Raw genomic sequence first — 19,938 nt, forward strand, 5'->3', positions numbered from 1 at the left:
TTTTTTTTTTTTACAGAATTGTGTCTAGGTTTCTAAAGCAAACTAGACTCAAGTCCCTTGTTGTAATCTGCATAGCAGTAAAATTTATATTATTATACAATCTTTTAACGTTAGTCTGTAAGCATTATCGTAATATTACGAATATTACCTTCAATACACAATATATGAAGATTCTAAGTATATTGGATAATACTTGCGATATTTGCATTGCTTGGTAACAACTTCCTGTAACAAGATAATTTGTAGGAAACAAAAGCCGCCCTAAATAAGGATTCGATAGATCGGCCTACTAAAGAATAATAAGTAAACAAAACAATTTCTGTTTTCTCGTTTAATGAAATCGAAAATGAGAAGGTAACAGTATTGTTACATGGTGCTTTATTTGTAAAATTGTAACTACCGGTTTAATTTTTTCTTTTGTGTGAGTAAGTGTTCTTTACTTATCATCTACCAGACTGATAATAAAAAAATTCCATATAGTATGTAGTGGACCAAACAGGGAAACATCAAGTTCCCGTCATGTTCCATTAAAAGAGTACTTCATATTAGCATTGTAACGATTTCATTCTTGAACTAAATGACCCAGTTGTGTACTTGATATTGTAGTAGTGTCCACAGCTGATAAAATTGGTGGTTGTAGATCTGGTTTAAGTTCAATTTCTGTCTCCCCTATATTCTACAGAAATCTTTTATCTTGAGTGTTAAATTTGTTATTCAGAAATCTACGAGTAATACTTCTCCATATGACTCATATATCTTACAGTGACATGATTAATAAACATTTTACAAATGGTTATCATTATGCAAAGATGTGTAAGATGATCGACTAGTCAGTAATCTCAGTTGATTCTGACAGCAAGATTTCCTTAGAAGTATTTATCATTAATGCTTTTTATTTTGTAATTGTTTGGTAGAAGCATCCATTCAAATTCACTGGATATTTACTACTATTTCTAGCTATTAGTAAGTAACAATTGCCTTGATTTCGTTGTATTGCTCAAATACTCGCTGTTCTTTTAATGAGTTCATCTGTCAATAGTACTATCACCTTTTTCTCTTGAATATTTCGCATGCGATGTCATTAGGTTATGTTAAAGCATCATATACTATTTATATAGTTTCCAAAACTGTAGGCCTAGGGATTTTAAAACAATTAGGCCTAAACCATAACATTCTTCGGAAATATGAGTTCTTGGAGTTTCATTGAAAATAATACTTGCTTGTTATTTAGACATTTAGTCAACTGTCCGAAGAAGGTTTGAGCCTCATAAGTGACAACCAATAAGGCATCACTCATGACATAACTAAGCCAGGAGGTAATGAGTAGAGTGGCGAGTTCTTCCCATCTCCATTGAATACATCGCTGGCTAGTAACATATTACACTAATCAGACTTCAGATGTATACAAACAATTGTTCTTCTTTTGACACACAGTCAAGTGAGATATACTGCCTGATAATAGATGTACATATTAGCCTGAACCTCAATCAGAGGTAAATACTTGCTTATGAACAAATATTAGATCCTAATAAAATTCAAGAATTCTCAGTAGGCCTACTGAAATATTTCAACTCTCCTGTTGACGGAAGTATCTAAAAGGCCCCATACATGCAAAGACTTATTGGAGACTTATCTCTACAGACTTACCTCAGGGATTTGGATTGGATAATTGTCCGTACACGCACAAACTTACCCCTTATAATTAGTTTGCAAAAAAGTCGTTAGAGGTCATTGAAATCAATAATTCCCCTTGGAGGAATGAGATCACTCGAGAAATACTATTACTTCACAGCTCTACGTTCGTAGAAATACGTGTGAATAGTTTCTTGTATCTATACTTTTATAGCTTGCTGCTATTTCGTTACAGAGAACTACTGCTTAAAATGTATCAATGACGAAATAACGACCACATGTTCGCAGTATCATTTGTTTCTATGTTTGCTTTTTCTCCCACTTAATTTGGAGAGTGCTACAGTTGGAAAAATTCAAGCAGCCGCGGAACTCTGAAGACTTAAAGACCGAAAGTTTCAATACTTTTCGTTCATACACCTGGGGTTTTGCCTGTGGATTTAGGTTTGTATTGATCCCCTGTGGTGGCTGTGTGGTCAGACCTCTGGCCTGTCACGCAGTTGACCCAGGTTCGAGTCCTGATCAGATTGGGATTTTTCATTCAAAATCCATGGTGACACTTGTGGCGGACAAGGTCGCAGTTAGGGTTTTTCTCGGGGTTCCCCCATTTCCCCATATTAGGTTTCTAGCCTTACCTCCAGGTAAGTTTCAGTAAGTCTCTGCATGTATGGGGCACTAAGTTGATGTCATTAGATGGCATATTGTTATATGTTCAGTTGTATCCACTTCACTTTTATCACTTCCTACATTATTGCCACTACTCCTCTTGAGCCTGAACCATTTAATAAAGACTGATTCCACGAAGTTATCATGCTGAATGATAAAATTTGAAATTAACGTTGGAAATCTTTATTGACAAAATATGTTTTCATAAGAAACTAGCCAAACTCTCCCATTATCTCCTGGCTTAGTTGCCTCATGAGTGATGCCTTATTGGTGTCACTTGTGAGGTTCCAACCAGTCTTTGGATCGTTGACTAAACATACATGCAGTCAGCCTTATTCAATAAGAAACTGTTTTAAAAACCCTATGGGTAACAGCATAAGTAGCCCTACTTGCTTCAGGTCTTGTGATATTCGAAGCACTGCGAAAAAGAATAAAAATATATATTTCTCGTATCAAACTTTTACTAGGTAAACATTTCATTTTAAATCACATTGGTTCTTCCTCGAAACAAAATGTAAAATAATATAGTCTAGGCCTAATTTTTTACGTTTCTAAATGTACACTTCAATTTATTTACTGCATATTATGGTGAATCACGTTAAATGCGGAAAAACAGTTCTACACAGTACAATAAATGGATGAATAAAATTTCCTCCTAGATTCAAATTAAGCTTACCTATCAAAAGTATTAAACCATTTTGTTCTGAAGTCAACTAATTTTTCACAGTAGCAGTGTGACTGACTGACATATTGCGCTCTTGGTAATGTTTCTCATAGTCTGAATATTTGCTTGGGAGATCTTGGTGTAGGTAGAAGTGTCTTGTGTTAATGTGTTCTTGTTAAATGGCAATTAAAAGTTGATTTGCATCATTCTTTCTCTAGCTTCCCAATAGAGTGCTTCAATATTGTTGTTCTTCCTATTATCGCAGTTCAGTTTGTTACAAATAAAAAGGTCTTGAAGGGAAGCTTGCCATACTGTAATTCTCTTAGCATTAACCAGGTGCACCACAAGGAGTATGCTGCACCCCTCTTGTGTTAGTGTAGCAAACAGTGTATGTGATCACCCCTCTTGTGTTAGTGTAGCGAACAATGTATGTGATAAGGTGGACTAATGACCAGCACAAAGACAATGTAGTAATTTATGAGAAGCTGCCACCCTCCTCTGTGTTGTTTTTGCTAACAGGATAAGTGTGGAAGTAGGGTTTTGGGTGGGGAGAAATTGTATTAACATAACGCAACATGAAATTTACGAAAAGAAATTTTTAGACCTACGAGCATATTTCTCTCGCTTCTCTTTTCTCTCTCTCTGGGGTGCAAAACAACTGAAGAAACCAGAAGAAGCAAGGACTTTACTATTTTTGAAGATGATTAACAATGCAGTCAAAACTAGTCAGCTACGGTAATTTACCACTTAGTTTTAAATTTAACATTAGAAAGTGTGCGGTATTATAATTTAATTCTTATGTGATAAATTTCAATTTTTTTTTAATGCAGAGACCTTTTCATTTTTAGTGTGAGTTTGAATTTCGAAGTCCCGCGCCGTGGCGTCGCGGTCTAAGGCATCCTGCCTAGGATTCGCGTGAAAGAATGCGCACTGGTTCGAGTCCACATGGGGGAAGAAATTTTCTCATGAAATTTCGGTCAGTGTATGGGACCGGTGCCCACCCAGCATCATGATACACTTGGGAAGCTACGATAGGTAGCGAAATCCAGTTGTGAATGCCAGCTATAACGGCTGGGGAGATCATCGTGCTAACCACACTATACCTCCATTCTGGTTGGATGATCGTCCACCTCTGCTTCGGCATGTGGGCGTGAGACCAGCAGCTGGCTGGTCGGTCTGGTCGGTCTAGGCCCTTCACGGGCTGTAGCGCCACGGATTATTATTATTGAATTTCGAAAATGCTCATCATGTCATCAATTATATCTATACTCTCAAACTTTTTACTTTTAAGCATTTGCAGAGCAAAGTTAAAAGACGTAAGTCAAAAGATAAAGCAATAGCATTTGTGGAGGTGTATCAAATTCTACAATTTGGATTCCTCGTTAGAGGTCTTTCCTTCTCCACTCTGTCCTACTGTCGATCACTATTCTAGGACAGAGTGGAGAAGGAAAGACCTCTAACGAGGAATCCAAATTGTATAATTTATTACTTCTGTTATTTCCTTTTTCCCCCCACAGTATTTAGTCTGTAAAATGATTTTGTGTTTTCATAATTCTTGTAAGTTCTTTAATTTGTTAGCATAAATTGTATCATTTTGATTGTAGGACACTATGTGGTATTTTGCAATTATAAATTACGCGCTCTTTTGCAATTATAAATTACTGAAATTATGGTTTTCCAAAACTTTATGTTGCGTAGACTACAATGACGTCACATAATGTTGCAATCCTGCTTCATGTTATGCATAAACCAAGGTTGTATTATGGGGAGAAATAACAAACAGCCAAAGATTCAGTCAGCATTATAACTCCCTCATATTTTTGGTTCAAATTTGACTGCATATGTTGGAAAATAAAATAAAAACACGATAATATAGGGTTTCCAATCTCGAGCACCCCTACTCTCCTGGAAACTCCAAATGGGGAAGTTTATTCAAGATTACTAGTACTTAGGCAATTGGATTGACACTGCGTCAGTGAGATTGAAACTCTTGGCCACGTTTTGGGTGCCTGTCCTTTCAGCGAGACACTGCGGAACTCTAGACATCACAGAATCAGGTCCATGATTGCCGAAGCCTTGAGGAAGAAAGGTCTCACTGTGCACGAAGAAGTCCATGGCATCTCTCAAGAGGGATCCTGTCAGTGAATTGACATGCTTGCCATTCCACCAGGCTCTATATCCGCCTACATTATCGACCCGACAGTCAGGTTCGAGGCACAGGAACAACAGCCCGCTGACATCCACGCAGAAAAATGCAGAATTTATGAGCCCACAATTCCATTCTATTTGGAGAAATATCACCTCACCTCCATTGAAGTAGTTGGGCTAATGATTGGCGCTAGGGGCACAATACCTCGCCTCTTTGCCAGTTTCTGCAAGAAGTTCCAGCTGAACAACGACTTCATTCGTGATGTTTCCCTTGCCGCTATCAGAGGATCACTTGCCATTTTAAAATACCATCTGTACTTTGTTTCCTAAACAGGGATACTTTTCCTCGAATGTCTAATCTGTTTGTTTACTATGTTTTAGGCCTGTTATATGCATGCTATTATCTTTCCTGTACTTAATTTTGCCTTTTGTTCGTTCCCCTCATTTCTCTTTTGTGGTCTGTTTTTGTTTTCACTCAATATGTTCATTATGCTTTGTCCAATGAGGCAGTCCCGTCATTGGGAAAGCTGAAAGAGTGTCTTTCAATGTGTAACACATGATTCTCGTCTCTCGAGTAATTAGCAGTGTTATTACATTCGAGTTAGGCTTTGAAACAAGTATGGTGTAGAATAGCACATATTATCGGTACTTTAATATAGTGAATACTTTTGCTAAGTACAGGTTGAATTGACAGTGTCGATTTTAAAGTTGTGAGATAATTGTTTGATGTGAACATTCCAAGTAAGTTAATTATAAATTGATTTTGTTTTAAGTTCGCTATTGGATCATTTAGCAGCATAGAGTGCAGTTCCACGTGAATCCACACAAACAGCAACAAAATTACTGAAATTGTGAATGTGTAATATTTCAATGGCCCAAACTCTGAGTAATCCCAACTCGGTTTTGTATTTAGTTTCTGTAGTTTGTAACGATATAGAGTATTAATTGGAAGACCTGAGGGGAAAAGATCTTTGGAGATGCGAAGGTGTAGATGGGAGGATAATATTAAAATAGATTTGAGGGAAGTAGAATATGATGGTAGGGACCAATAGCGGGCTTATATGAGGGCAGCAACGAACCTTTGGGTTCCTTAAAGGCCGTTTGTAAGTATGTAAGTTTGTATGTAACAGGATTGTAAATTCAGAACTATTTTTTTTTCTGACGAAACCTACCTACATTTATCAGCCAAAACAATCATTATTGGAGTTTGGAAGCACTTCATCAGATACATGAGCGTCAGTTACAGGATATATTTTGTACCTGTTTTTCTTAACATCACGTAAGATGAAAAGGTACAAGAGATGCAATTGAACTATTACGAACAATCGACGAAAGATACCTAGAGAAGAATAAACAAGTGTATATAGTATTTGTGAACCTAAAAAAGGCGTTTGTTAGAGTGGATTGGAACAAACTGATGGGCATCCTGAAGGAAATAAGTGTGGATTGGAAAGACAGGAGGCTGTTCAGCAACCTATAACAAGTCAAAGTCAGGATAGGAGAAGAAATGTCTGAAGGAAGTGAAATAGGGAGAGGAGTACGACAAGGATGCTCTTTACCATCTACCCTGTTCAACATCTACTTGAATGATTTGGTCAAGAACTGTTTTCAGAACATGGGAGGGTTAAAAATAGGAGGAAGAAGAATAAAGTGCATAAGATTTGTTGATGATATGGCGTTGTTAGCAGAAGAAGAGATGATACTAAGGGATATGTTGCTGGATCTAAATGACAGCTGTGAGCAGTATGGGACGGAGATAAGTGCAAACAAGACGAAGACCATGGTTGTCACAAGAAAAATAAAGAAGGTAAAATTGCGAATTCTAAATGAGACAGTAGAGCAAGTGAACAGCTTCAAATACTTGTGATGTACTATTAGCAGTAACATGAGCTTCAGCTAGGAAGTCAAAAGAAGGATAGCAATGACAAAGGAATCTTTTAATAGAAAAAGGAGCATCTTCTGTGACCTCTGGAAAAAGAACTAAGAGACTAGTGAAGTGCTTTGTGTAGAGTGTGGCATTGTATGGTGTAGAAACGTAGACATTACGACGAAATAAAGAGCAATGAATAGAAGCATTTGAAATATGGATATGGAGAAGAATGGAGTGTGTGAAGTGGACAAACAGAATAAGAAATGAAGCTGTGTTGGAAAGAGCGGGTGAAGAAAGAATGATGCTGAAACTGATCAGAAAGAGAAAAAGGAATTGGTTGGGTCACTGGCTGAGAAGAAACTGCCTACTGAAGGATGCACTGGAAGGAATGGTGAACAGGAGAAGAGTTTGGGGCAGAAGAAGATATCAGATGATAGACAACATTAAGATATGTGGATCATATGCGGAGCCTAAGAGGAAAGCAGAAAATAGAAAAGATTGGAGAATGCTGGGTTGCAGTGAAAGACCTGCCCATGTATGTATGTGTAAGATGAACTGTGGTTCGTGTTCAACAGTTTATTGAAGCTTGTTTACGAGCAGAGGGACATCATTTTGATCATTTGTTGTAATTTAAAGTAAGCTTAAACACTGTGATAGCATTTAATTACATTTTCAGTTTTGTAGTTTAATCATAGTGATTAGCCTGCCTGACTGCGAAACTAGCTGACCCAGGATCGAATCCTGGTCAGAACATGTTGCTTGATTGAGGTTTTATCTGGAGTTTTCCCTCAACCCATTAAACGCAAATGCTAAGTAACTTTCGGTGCTGGACCCGGCTCATTTCACCATCATTATCACTTTCATCTTTATCCATCATGCCTGCTTCCATACTCATGTCATCCTAGCATATGGGGCCAACAGAATCCGATCTAATGGGTACCCCATTCTCAGAACAGGATTCATTGCAATCACCAAAAAGTAGGCAGAGACGCAAATGGCTAAACACAGCGTTAAAAAAAAGTTTAATTAGAAGATTGAAGAGCAATCTCTGTATGTGTATTTCACAGTGGAAGCAAGTCTTTTTATGGCAGGTAAATAACTGGCAAAAGGTATGGCAAGTACGTGTTAGGGGCACTCGAGATTGGAAAACCTGTATCTACTCATGGTTGTATTTGTGCTTATTACCCCTTGTTACAATAATTCAAAGTTTTCACTACTTTCTTAGAATTCTTTTCGAAATCCTATATTATGTACTAGTGAGTACTGTTCCAGCTAAACTTATTTGTGCTCATACACATAAGACCAGTTGAGGAGTTCTATGTAAAAGGGGCCTATCCTCGGACAGGTCCTTTTTAGGGGGATAGCATTTTCTTATCTGCCACACATTTGTTGGTAAATCTGTAAATTTTGGTTTCGATAACTTTAATGTAGACAAATATACTACTAGGTTCAAAAAGTTCCCGGAATTTGCTAATATCATAGAAACAACGTACCTTAAACACTATTCTACAGCATTCCCTTCAAAATAGTTGCCTTCCGCAACAACACACTTTTGCCAACGCGTGTAGAGTTCCTGGAAGCAGGCCTGGAAGCCATTTTGTGAAACCCGTCTTAGTGCTCTCGTCGCGTTTGCGATAACCTCTTCAGCATTGAATCTCCGTCCTTTCAGATCACTTTTCAGACGGGGAAACAGAAAGTAATCAGGTGGTGAGAGATCAGGAGAGTATGGCGGGTGATCCAAAGCAGTTATGTTGTGCATGGCAAGAAAATTCTTTACAATAATTGCGCGATGAGCAGGTGCATTGTCATGCATAAGGAACCAGTTGTTTTCTACCCACTTTTCTGGACGTTTCCTTCTCACTGCGTCCCGAAGGCGACGGAGGATTTCTACGTACAATTCTTTCGTTACAGTACGACCTTCTGGAATGAACTCATGGTGGATGAGACCCTGAGAGTCGAAGAAAACTTCCAACATAACTTTGCCTTTGGAAGTGTCCCTAGGAAATTTTTGCTTCCGAGGAGATGTTTTCGATTTCCACTCAGATGACTGTCGTTTAGGGACTGGGTCGTACAAGTAGCACCAAGTTTCATCACCAGCAATAATTTTGTTTAAGAAATCACCATCTTCATCAGCCATACTGATCATGTTCCCAGCAAGAGTCATTCTTGTTTCTTTCTGTTCTGCCGACAACATTTTCGGAACTAACTTCTGAGACACGTAATGCATGTTGAGATGCTTGTGAAGAACATTGTGTACACTTCCGACTGATATTCCGACCTCTGCTGCTATCTCTTTTATGGTTTTACGTCGATCGTCCCTCACAACATTACGCACACGCTGAGCGATTGCTTCATTTGTTGCAGTTGTTGGTCGGCCGCTGCGTACATCATCTTTGATGCTATCACGGCCACCAGAAAAGCGTTTATGCCAGGCATACACTTGAGTTTTTTTCATTGCTGCTTCGCCATATGCTTCTTCCAACAATCTTAATGTCTCTGCAGGAGTTTTGTGTAACAAAACACAGAACTTGATGTTTGTACGTTGCTCTGTGGACATAATTACAAAAAGCGACGAACAAACAAAACACTATGATAAACAATTGCCTACAACTCAAAACCAACAATCGCCATTATCAACAAACTTTAAGGAAATGACATCATGAATGTTACCAACAAAACAAATGTATAATATCCCTTGTTATATATTAATACGAAAAATGGTAGTAAAATTCCGGGAACTTTTTGAACCTAGTAGTATTATCAACTGTTGTGTGTGTTGAACCTAGATCAGACGTCAAGATTGTTTCTGTGTGAGCTATAAGCTATACATGTTTATGTCGAGTTAAAAACAATAACAAATGTCTTTTGAGTTTGAAACAAGCAGTGATGATGCAGTTGCTACCTCAGTTCTTGATAGTAAAAGAAGAAAGCACCAGTCATTGAAAGACAGAGATAAAATGAAATTTAGGCTTCACTCAGGACAGAGTTAGTGAACAGCTTATTCTGAAAAGGACATACCAGGTAAATCTTTCACTTATGTAGGAACATGCAGTAGAAAAGAATGTTCTAAATGCAAGTTTCCAAAGAATGGGAACAAGACATATTTTCTCTTTTATGCAAGTGGTTCAAAACAAATGCAAGATGCTTATTTGGGTGGTGTGATGGTTGCCTGTAAGACTGTCACTCAAAAAAGTTGCATGTTGGTGAAAAAAGAGAAAATGAATGGTCATATTCTGTAAACCATAAAGGAATAGGCGTACCTGTATGAAGGGATAAGCGTACCTGTAATTTTTCTAATATCTCTCTACCAAGTATCAGTAAAACGAATTGGTGCCATACAGGACAAAATACAAAATGGAGGATCATTAACAAAGCTTCGTGATCATCGTAATAATCCACCTCATAGTATCAGCGAGAACATTTTGAAATTGGTTACAAAGCATTTGCAAGAAATACCCCATCGAGATTCTCATTACAGCAGTAAGTTAGTAAATTGAAGAAATTATATTTTGAAAATCCTAATCTGAACACTGTTACTTTATTTAAATTATTCAGAAAGTATTTTCAGGAAAGGTTTGAAACCACTGGAAGTGAGACTTTTAATAAGTTCTTCCACAAACATACTAATTTTGCTTTCAAAATGCCGCTCATAGATGTCTATGATTTTTATACTGAATCAGTAGTTAAACTTAAGATCAATCCAAGTGATCCTTGTAAGGAAATATATGATGTCCACCAAAGAAGCATTGCAGCACATTATTCACTGAAGAATAAAATTATACAGAATAGCAAGAATAGGCCTAAAGGTAGCCAAACATTAGTCTTAGAATTCGACTATGCCCAAATCATGACACTGCCAAAAATAAATGATATCAATATGTGATACAAATCAAAATGAGCAGGTTGATCTTTGGACTAGTTGATATTCTGTTAATGTGAAGAAAAAATATAATATATACAGTATGTTTGTGTTACTGTTCGACATCATGCTCATAAAAAGTCTGAGGTTTAGTTGTTATATTGGATATTTGTAACACTTGAACTTTTTATAATTCAGTATGTATTTAGTTAAATCTTATATTAAAATGTTCCCAAAACAAAGACAAAAATGTAAATCATTATTGTGACTCTACGCATACTGCCCGTGTCTCACTTCCTGAGCCGAGAACTCCCCAGAGAACGTGTGGCATGGTAGCATATTACTTATTCTGAAAAACATTATCCTATGCCATTCCAGGGGTCTTTACTGTTTATAATACTGGAGACTCTAATCGTGATTACCACTATCGTTATTATCTCTGATGGCGATTTCCGAAAATGTAATGTTCACACTAGACTAGATGGCAGTTCGGAAGGCGGTCGGCTGCTATATGCACCATAGCCTTTCTGGCATGTGACATCACAAGCTTGTAGAGTAGAACCAATCGAAATCAGTCTGTAACAAGTACTTTCCAAGTTCGTTTGTTCACGTGTGAGTGTTTCAATACACTGTATGTGTGTGTGTGTGCGTGTGCGTGTGCGCGCGTGCGTGTGAGATAAATAAATCGAAGAAGAGACTGTAAAAAGACAAGTATTGCACAGGCAGGTGCAGAATATATTGTTTAAGGTGTATAATTATTTTAAAAACGGTGACGAGCAGAACGCTGACGGCCATCTTGATGCTGGCTGCAACATTGCCAACGTGCAAGAAATGACTGCAGAAGCATGTGGTGTAGGATTGAGAACCGTGCAAAGAATATTGTTAGTGAAGGAAACAGGGTTTGTTTGGTGTCACGCTTACAGTAATCAACGGCTAAGTTCATTATTGTCTTTTGATAATTTAAATTCTCTCCTGCTCTATTTGTATCGCACATGCGCGTGAAGTACGATGTGGCAATGTTGTACACTGCCCTGGCCCCTCTATCTGTCTCTCTCGACGCAAATGCTAGCAGACTACCGCCTTCCGAATTGCCGTCGACTCTAGGCCACTCTTCGTTCAGTTTGGACAACTGCTGTATTACTATAGAGTAGCGTTTTTCAGAGTATGTTGCTGGGTTCCATGAACCCTATAAGATTTTAAATTTTATTGTATACTGTTTTTTTACTTGGTTATTTAACGACACTATATCAACACTAGGTTATTTAGCATGGGATGGGATTGGTGATAGCGAAATTGTATTTGGTGAGATGAAGCCGGTAATTCGCCATAGATTACCTGACATTCGCCTTATGGTTGGGAAAAACCTCGGAAAAACCCAACCAGGTAATCACCCCAAGCGGGAGCGCAACTCTGGATCAGTAGGCAAGCGCCTTAGCCAACTGAGCTGCGCCAGTGGCTATTTTATACTCAGAGGATACTATAAAAATATATAAATGTTATGAAAATATAAATCAGTAATAACATGAAACCACCGATGATAATAATAATAATAATAATAATAATAATAATAATAATAATAATAATACTTACTTACTTACTTACTTCTAAGGAACCCGGAGGTTCGTTGCCGCTCTCACATAAGCCCGCCATTGGTCCCTATCCTGAGCAAGATTAATCCAGTCTCTACCATCATATCCTACCTCCCTCAAATCCATTTTAATATTAACTTCCCATCTACGTCCCGGCCTCCTCAAAGGTCTTTTTACCTCCGGCCTCCCAACTAATGCTCTATATGCATTTCTGGATTCGCCCATACGTGCTACATGTCCTGCCCATCTCAAACGTCTGGATTTTATGTTCCTAATTATGTCAGGTGAAGAATACAATGCGAGCAGCTCTCCGTTGTGTAACTTTCTCCATTCTCCTCTAACTTCATCCCTCTTAGCCCCAAATATTTTCCTAAGAACTTTATTCTCAAACACCCTTAATCTCTGTTCCTCTCTCAAAGTGAGAGTCCAAGTTTCACAACCATACAGAACAACTGGTAATATAACTGTTTTATAAATTCTAACTTTCAGATTTTTTGACAGAAGACTAGAAGACAAAGCTTCTCAACCGAATAATAACAGGCATTTCACATATTTATTCTGCATTTAATTTCCTCCCGAGTGTCATTTATATTTGTTACTGTTGCTCCAAGATATTTGAATTTTTCCACCTCTTCGAAAGATAATAATAATAATATTAATAATAATAATAGTATATTTTAATATTATTATTTTTTAACATCTAAAACGGAAAATAATATTTATCGCTTTCATCACTGGATTCTCTACATATGTGTCCACTAAAACAAAATACCGAAACAGACAAAATGCAGAAGTAGAAATGAGAGTACAACTTTTCGCCATAAAACCAGATTGCAGGCTTAAAAAGCAAACACACTCGTCCCACTGGACAGAATTATTGAGATACTAGCTTTCATTTGTCTGTTAATTATTAAATACTAATGAAATATTACAAGAGTTTCGCAGTTACATTTTAGGTTAAAAGGGGTTTCATGGTGAAAAAAGTTGAGAAACACTGCCATAGGGGAAAGAGTTTATGGATATGTACACACGACAATCGTGATCGCGATTAGGTCGATAATCTCGAATAGACTGTAGTCTACCACTGGCATTAGTATTTAGATACAGGAATTGATGAGAAGGACATAATTTGTTTTGTGAGGGACAGCCTATAAATTCACTTTTTGATGGCTGATCTTGCTTCATAGCTGACGAAAGCAAACCTGAAAAGGCCAATGTGTTGAATGTAGAGTAGTAGACTACTAACTGCACAGGACCTCCCACTCTCCGTCTCTGCATCTTGCCCCACAAAGAAACAGCTCAGGAAGTGAGACATGGGCAGTACTTATGCACTGCTGAATGTGTTAATGCATCAAATCAGAAGTACACTAATATTGTCAATAATTTTAAGCCTCATAGTGACAAAATGTGAAGCAGAATCCCAAACTAAATTTTTCAACAATTTTTTCAAAGTAGCATATTCTGAGACAGGCCCCACTTACATAGAACTCAGGAATTGCTGCAAAACCTTCAATTATTAAATTTTGATGGTAATAAGTATCTGTAACATTCCCAATGCCTGATTCCAAAAAAGATGTTTTATAGCACCCACTTTGTGTACAACCTTTTGTCATAAACTCTCGGATTTATTTCTTTCATTTTCAATTTTTTTTAGAAGTGTATATCCCAGAAGTAAAAATTATTATACAAGTAAAAACCTTGAAGTAAATACGTAGTTTAGGGCATAAATATATGATAATAAATTAATTGGCATCAATGAATATTAGTCATCTAAGAGTTGGATCAAGAACAGCTTAAAGGCTGCCACTTATAACAGATAATCTTCACCTATCCACATAGGAAGAATATTTTGCATTGGCAGTAGTTCATTGGGCATCCTGTTTCACACAATTCATTTGTCGCAAATTTCTGTAAAATAGCACCTTGCAATGATATTGTGTATATCGTAACTACTAAGCATTTGCTATATTCCTTGCTGTAGGCCCTAATTATTTGTTTGTATCTTTTAAGAGACATTTTATGCCATGACATAATGATTTGTACCGTCAAATTTTTAGTTACAGTTCAGACTAAGTATATTGAGATCTTCATCACAATCTAGTATGATAAGATTAGTGTAATTCCTAATAATTCCTTTGCAATTTTTCCAGGTATATTTTCATCATAATGGAATATTGTGAGCATGGAGATTTGTCATGTTTCATACGTAAAAGACGGAAGTTACCTGAATCAATATGTAAGAAGTTTCTGCAACAGCTCGCCTTAGCCTTGAAGTTTCTTAGATCACATAATGTATGCCATATGGATCTTAAACCTCAGAATTTACTTCTTACCTCCAAACCAAATTTGACTCTGAAATTGGCTGGTAAATATCTCTTTATTAAGATGTTTTCTCTTTTATACAGTTTGCCCAAAGCAAGCATAATGCTATTTTGATACGATTTTTGTTTTTGTATGTCATTGTAAATATGAAATGATTAATCTAAAAAGTTATTTCTATTTAATTATATAATTATCTTAACCTTTCAAACATGATCAAGGTCCGATATATTTAATAATATAGTAGGAATAAATAGAAACGAATATAAGAGTCAATGATATAAAATTGTGTGTGTGTGCATGTGTGTTCTTTTTATGACAGAGTTATAAGGATAATATTCTTAAGGTTTAGGGTAAATAAAAATCGTGATAGTTAAGGAAACTGTAGTGCTGCTTCTTCTTCTTCTTCTTCTTCTTCTTCTTCTTCTTCTTCTTCTTCAATACGTGTTTCCAGTCTCATGAAGTACTAACTATACGATGTTTTGCATATATATATTTCTTCTGCCAATGACCAACGTTTAATGTTCTTTAATATTGAAATATTGGGGATTATTCCTGTGTTCGTCCATGGTCTGGAATTTAGGTTAAGTTTAGATTTAAGACCTCTCCTGGAACCACATTATCATAATCATCCTATCACACCATCGGGGTAATGTAACTCCGCCTTCCAGGCGCCCCAACCTCAGAAGTGAGTTACAACTAAGCCACAGCCAGGAGAGAAGACCAGAAATGTCGAAAAGACAACCTGGTGGCATTGGATTTAAAAAATATATATATATATATATTGAAATATTAGGTCCTAACTTTATTGTAAGATTTCGTTCCAGCCATAGTTCAGTCAGTTATATGACAGTTTATCACCTAAACAATTTGAACTTTCAACATCTAAATTAAATCTTAATCCAACAACATCGAGGTCGCAAACACAAACTTTTTTTATGTTTATTCAGTTTCAGACTGACTGAAAAGTCTAACAATTGCAATTCCACCAAATAATAACTGGATATGATCAGGGTTAAGAACAAAATTAACACACCACGCCGCTTCAGATCATACCTGTATAAATGAACAAATGCCCTTCACTACTCTGCAACTGTCCCAAAAAACCTCTGCAAACAGCCCTTCACCTGATAATGGAATGCTCACAATTCACAAGATTTCGACCTAAAGCACTACGGACTACTCCTCTGCATACGGTACTCAAACTCCACTTCAACACCATTGAGATCACTGTCTTCCTCAAGCACATCTTCCACACTCTGCAAGAATAATCTTATTATTACTGTATACTAAACTATAAATTTCCCCCTATGTTATGTCTCAGGTGAAACACGGGTTGTAACCAATTTCTTGAAAAAAAAAAAAACATGCCACAAACAGTACCTATTATACACAATACATTCTTGGGTGCCTAGTGGGCATTGTCAAGAGAAGTCCAACACGAAGCAGAATAAAATACTGGTCTCAATAGGGGAACGTGTGGGAATAGAGATAAAAGGTTTAATGAAGTTTTATAATGGTCATATTGATATTTCACATAGTGTTACTTATTTTGAGCTGGTCAGTTTAGTCTATTATGGTGGCCCAGTCATAAGGTTGACTTTTTGCTAAACAGATCAGAATCCTTAATAGGTCTTGTAAATTTTGGGATAGTAAGGAAGATTTACTCCGAATATTTAGATTTATTCATTCATACAAAAATCAGAATAAAAAAATGTTCTCATCATAGCTCAGAATGTATTAAAGGTGAATTCAAACTAATTAGATACTGCTTTCAAAGAAGTAAATGGGAATGAAAATGGAAACGAGATTTAAATCTTAACATATGAGTCATATAGATGCAAATCCTGACATTTCCATCTTTGTTAATTTTTCAGGAAATGATTTACTAACAAACTATTGTTAATTTTTCAGGAAATGATTTACTAACAAACTATGCTACATAAAGTGTCTAAACTGTACTAACCGTTTAAAGACAGAACTAACACCATAATTATTCCTTTAAATGGCAAGAAATGCTAGTTGTTGTCTATAAATATGACAAGATAATATGGAAATATCTGAGTTTACTTTTTAATGATTATCTTAATTTTTTATAATGTCCATTATAGCATTATTTTACAGCTGCTAATAACAAAACTGCATGAATCTGGCACTAAATTTATTTATAATATACTATATATTTCATACAGTATTATTGAAAAACCAAAGTAAAAAATTAATTCAGTGGCAGATCTAGTACTAAGACGACTTCAGAATTGCCACTACTTTTTATAGTTTTTTCTTTCTAAAAAAAATGTTTTAAACTTATTTGAAAGTATCCACAGTTAGTTTATATTTTATATAAAGTATTATAAACATTTTTATTTATAAAAAAGATACTTAGAACTACCACTGCACACAGTTCAAATCCTCAATAACACCCCTTCATTTTGTGCTTCACAGAGGCATTCTTCTTCCACTAGTAATGAATGACTTACTGTGTGCTGCATTATCAACCACTCGCCTGTAGAACTCAAGGTCACTTTGTTCCCTCCATTCATCTCTGAAATGACACTTTAGTAATGAATCAATATCAGAACACTTTTCCTTTTTAACTGGCACACCTAAGGACAAAATTTCAAGTTTGACCTTGTCAATGTTATTTTTTTTTTTTTAACAGTTTTCAAATCATTGACCAGATCTGTATGATTCAACTCCGATTTTCAGAATTCTATTTTCACGAGTCAGGATTATCCTCTTATCCTCGTTGAATTTGAAATGCCACTGTCCAGGAATTTTCATAAATTTAGCATATTTTTTTCAGTCATACTGCTGCGTCTCTACCACGTTATGTTATACCAAATTGCTGGAATATATCTTTATACTTGGGCACTATTAATAATCGTTTATCTTTTCCTTACATCTTTTTTGATTTGCCCGAAAATCCTATTGGAGGGAAGATAGTTATGGCCTGCTACAGGAAATACACTTTATTACTCTATAACATTTTAAGTAACACAGTCACATTATCCTATTCGTCAGCAACAAAGTACAGCTGATAAGTGACTTAATTCGCATCACGTATTGGCTAACAGAAATGTCGGGGATTGTATCTCACTGCTCCGAGGAAATGTCGGCATTTGAATCTAAACCCTGCATTCACAGTGTTCAAATGAATAGAAGTTGTCGCTATTTGCTTATAAATGATTAGTGAACATTTATATTTCAAAGTGGAGAAATTTTTTGTGTGAAATCTCATTTTCATTGAAAAGTTGAAATGTCAGGGTTTGCATCTATACAACTCATATGTCAAAGAATTCAATGTAACATCTAATTAAATACAGCAAGTGAACTTAACAGATAATCTCTCAAGAAAATTATAACAAAATTCAAGAGAATTAGCATTTTCAGAAACTTATTCAGTGTAGTAAAACCTACTCTTTCAATAAAAGAAAAGTCACACTCAAACATAGTTAATACAAGATCCAATAGAAATGAACAAAAAACAATTCTAGAATCATAATAGGGTATGAACATTCATACTTCTGAGAAGTGCAACTTGGAAGCAGTAACTCCTAAGTATAGCCTCAAGTGCCCAAATTTGAACTATATGAAACTGTAAAAAGATACTTTCTTGAAACATAACTTCATGGAACTGTTCTGAGGATTATTGGATTAAGCAAACTGCTGCTGCTGTTATGGTTTGCATCTAGAGTAAAATCCCTGCTTAGCCGAACTTCACTTAACCAGAACCCAGCTGAACCGAAATGGTTGAGTAAAAATATATATATCATATTTTTTGGACCATCACACGCACTTTTTTTTTTCCTTAAAAAATATTGTCCAAAATATAAATGTGTCTTATGTTCCGAAGGTCTGTCAATGCATGCTGCCAATGAGACAATTACATTCTTGTTCTCTCCCCAAAACAAGGTCACAAATGAGTGAATACCCTTTAAGGAACACAGTAAATAGTAGATAAATCTGTTTTCCATACCCTCAACTCACAAGTATCCATCAAGTGAAAGTTATTACATACCTTCTGTTCCACCTATCCCCTACTCCAAAAATTGTGGAACTAGTTAGGCTGAATGAGAGGTAACAATTGGCGCAGAAAGTCAGATCTTCAAGCTCATAGCAAGTATCCTCCGTGAAAACAAAATCAGAATCCACGATGGACTAATGCAATCCAAAGGAATCCTGCAAATGGAGTACTGCAGGGAGATTCTATAAGCCCCATTATGTTCAACGTACTTACTCACAACGTGATACACAGGATACAAACAGAAGATGTGAGGATGTGGCTACATGTCAATGACATGATTCTGATATCGGAAAGAAGAGAACCCCTGCAAGAAGCCATTAACAAACTGGAAGAGTGGTCCCAGGAAAATGACTTAGTCATAAACACGGCCAAGACGAAAGTAATGAAATTCAGAAAAGGAGGACCTATGGCAAACAGCAATAGATTCACTTGCAGAGAACAAGAACTGGAAATAGTTAAAAGCTACAAATACTTAGGACTTACACTACAAGTGACAGGCCACACCTTTTCCAAGCACATCGAAGACAGAGCAGTAAGAGCAATGAAAGCGACCTTCGAGATGAAGAAACTGAGCCTACTATCTGTCACGACAGCCTTGAGGCTTTTCAACATAAAGATTGTGCCCATTGCCACATATAGAATACAACTTATATGGAACCCCTTCACGTACTCAAATCTCAAATGGCTAGAGAGAGTCAAAGCAACCTACCTGAAAAGAATGTTCTGCATCTCAAAATACACGCAAAGCAGAATAGGATATATTTTAGCAGATACAACCTAATTCATAGAGGACCTGATGGCAACTCACAGCCTGGTACCAACACCACAGGTGAGAGAAAGCAAAAGACATTAACCACGGACTCTTCAGCACCCCAGCGATGACAAACAGTGAATGGAAGGAAGCCAACTACAACTTGCACCATCTATGCACAAGAGTAGCAGCCCATGGACTACATCACCAAATATGCCTAACCAAGGGATACCACAGCCCTACCGACAGATGTCAGTGCACCATATGTGAAGGACCCTGCGATACATATCACATCATCGAATGCAAAGAAAGAGACACTTTCCCACTATGCCAGTGATGTCAAAGCAAACGCATTTTTCTGACCTTGACGTCGTGTGCGGGCATCAAGCGCTAAGTATGGAAAGAGGAAGGGTTGT

General features: G+C 36.7%; 1 protein-coding gene across 9 annotated transcripts in view; it reads left to right on the forward strand.

Moving 5' to 3' along the window:
• Nucleotides 1-19,938, forward strand: part of Aduk (Another Drosophila Unc-51-like kinase) — a 76,449-nt gene that overhangs the window by 1,022 nt on the left and 55,489 nt on the right. For 8 of the 9 annotated variants that reach the window (XM_069839707.1, XM_069839710.1, XM_069839704.1 and 5 more), the window contains one exon: nt 14,576-14,790. In XM_069839707.1, the coding sequence (XP_069695808.1) occupies nt 14,576-14,790 (215 nt within the window). Of the gene's footprint in view, nt 1-28; nt 9,999-14,575; nt 14,791-19,938 lie in introns of those variants that run through there. The other variant, XM_069839712.1, reaches the window with a different exon arrangement.

The sequence above is a fragment of the Periplaneta americana genome, chromosome 11 (genome assembly GCF_040183065.1).
Source record: "Periplaneta americana isolate PAMFEO1 chromosome 11, P.americana_PAMFEO1_priV1, whole genome shotgun sequence".
In the NCBI taxonomy this organism is placed as follows: domain Eukaryota; kingdom Metazoa; phylum Arthropoda; class Insecta; order Blattodea; family Blattidae; genus Periplaneta; species Periplaneta americana.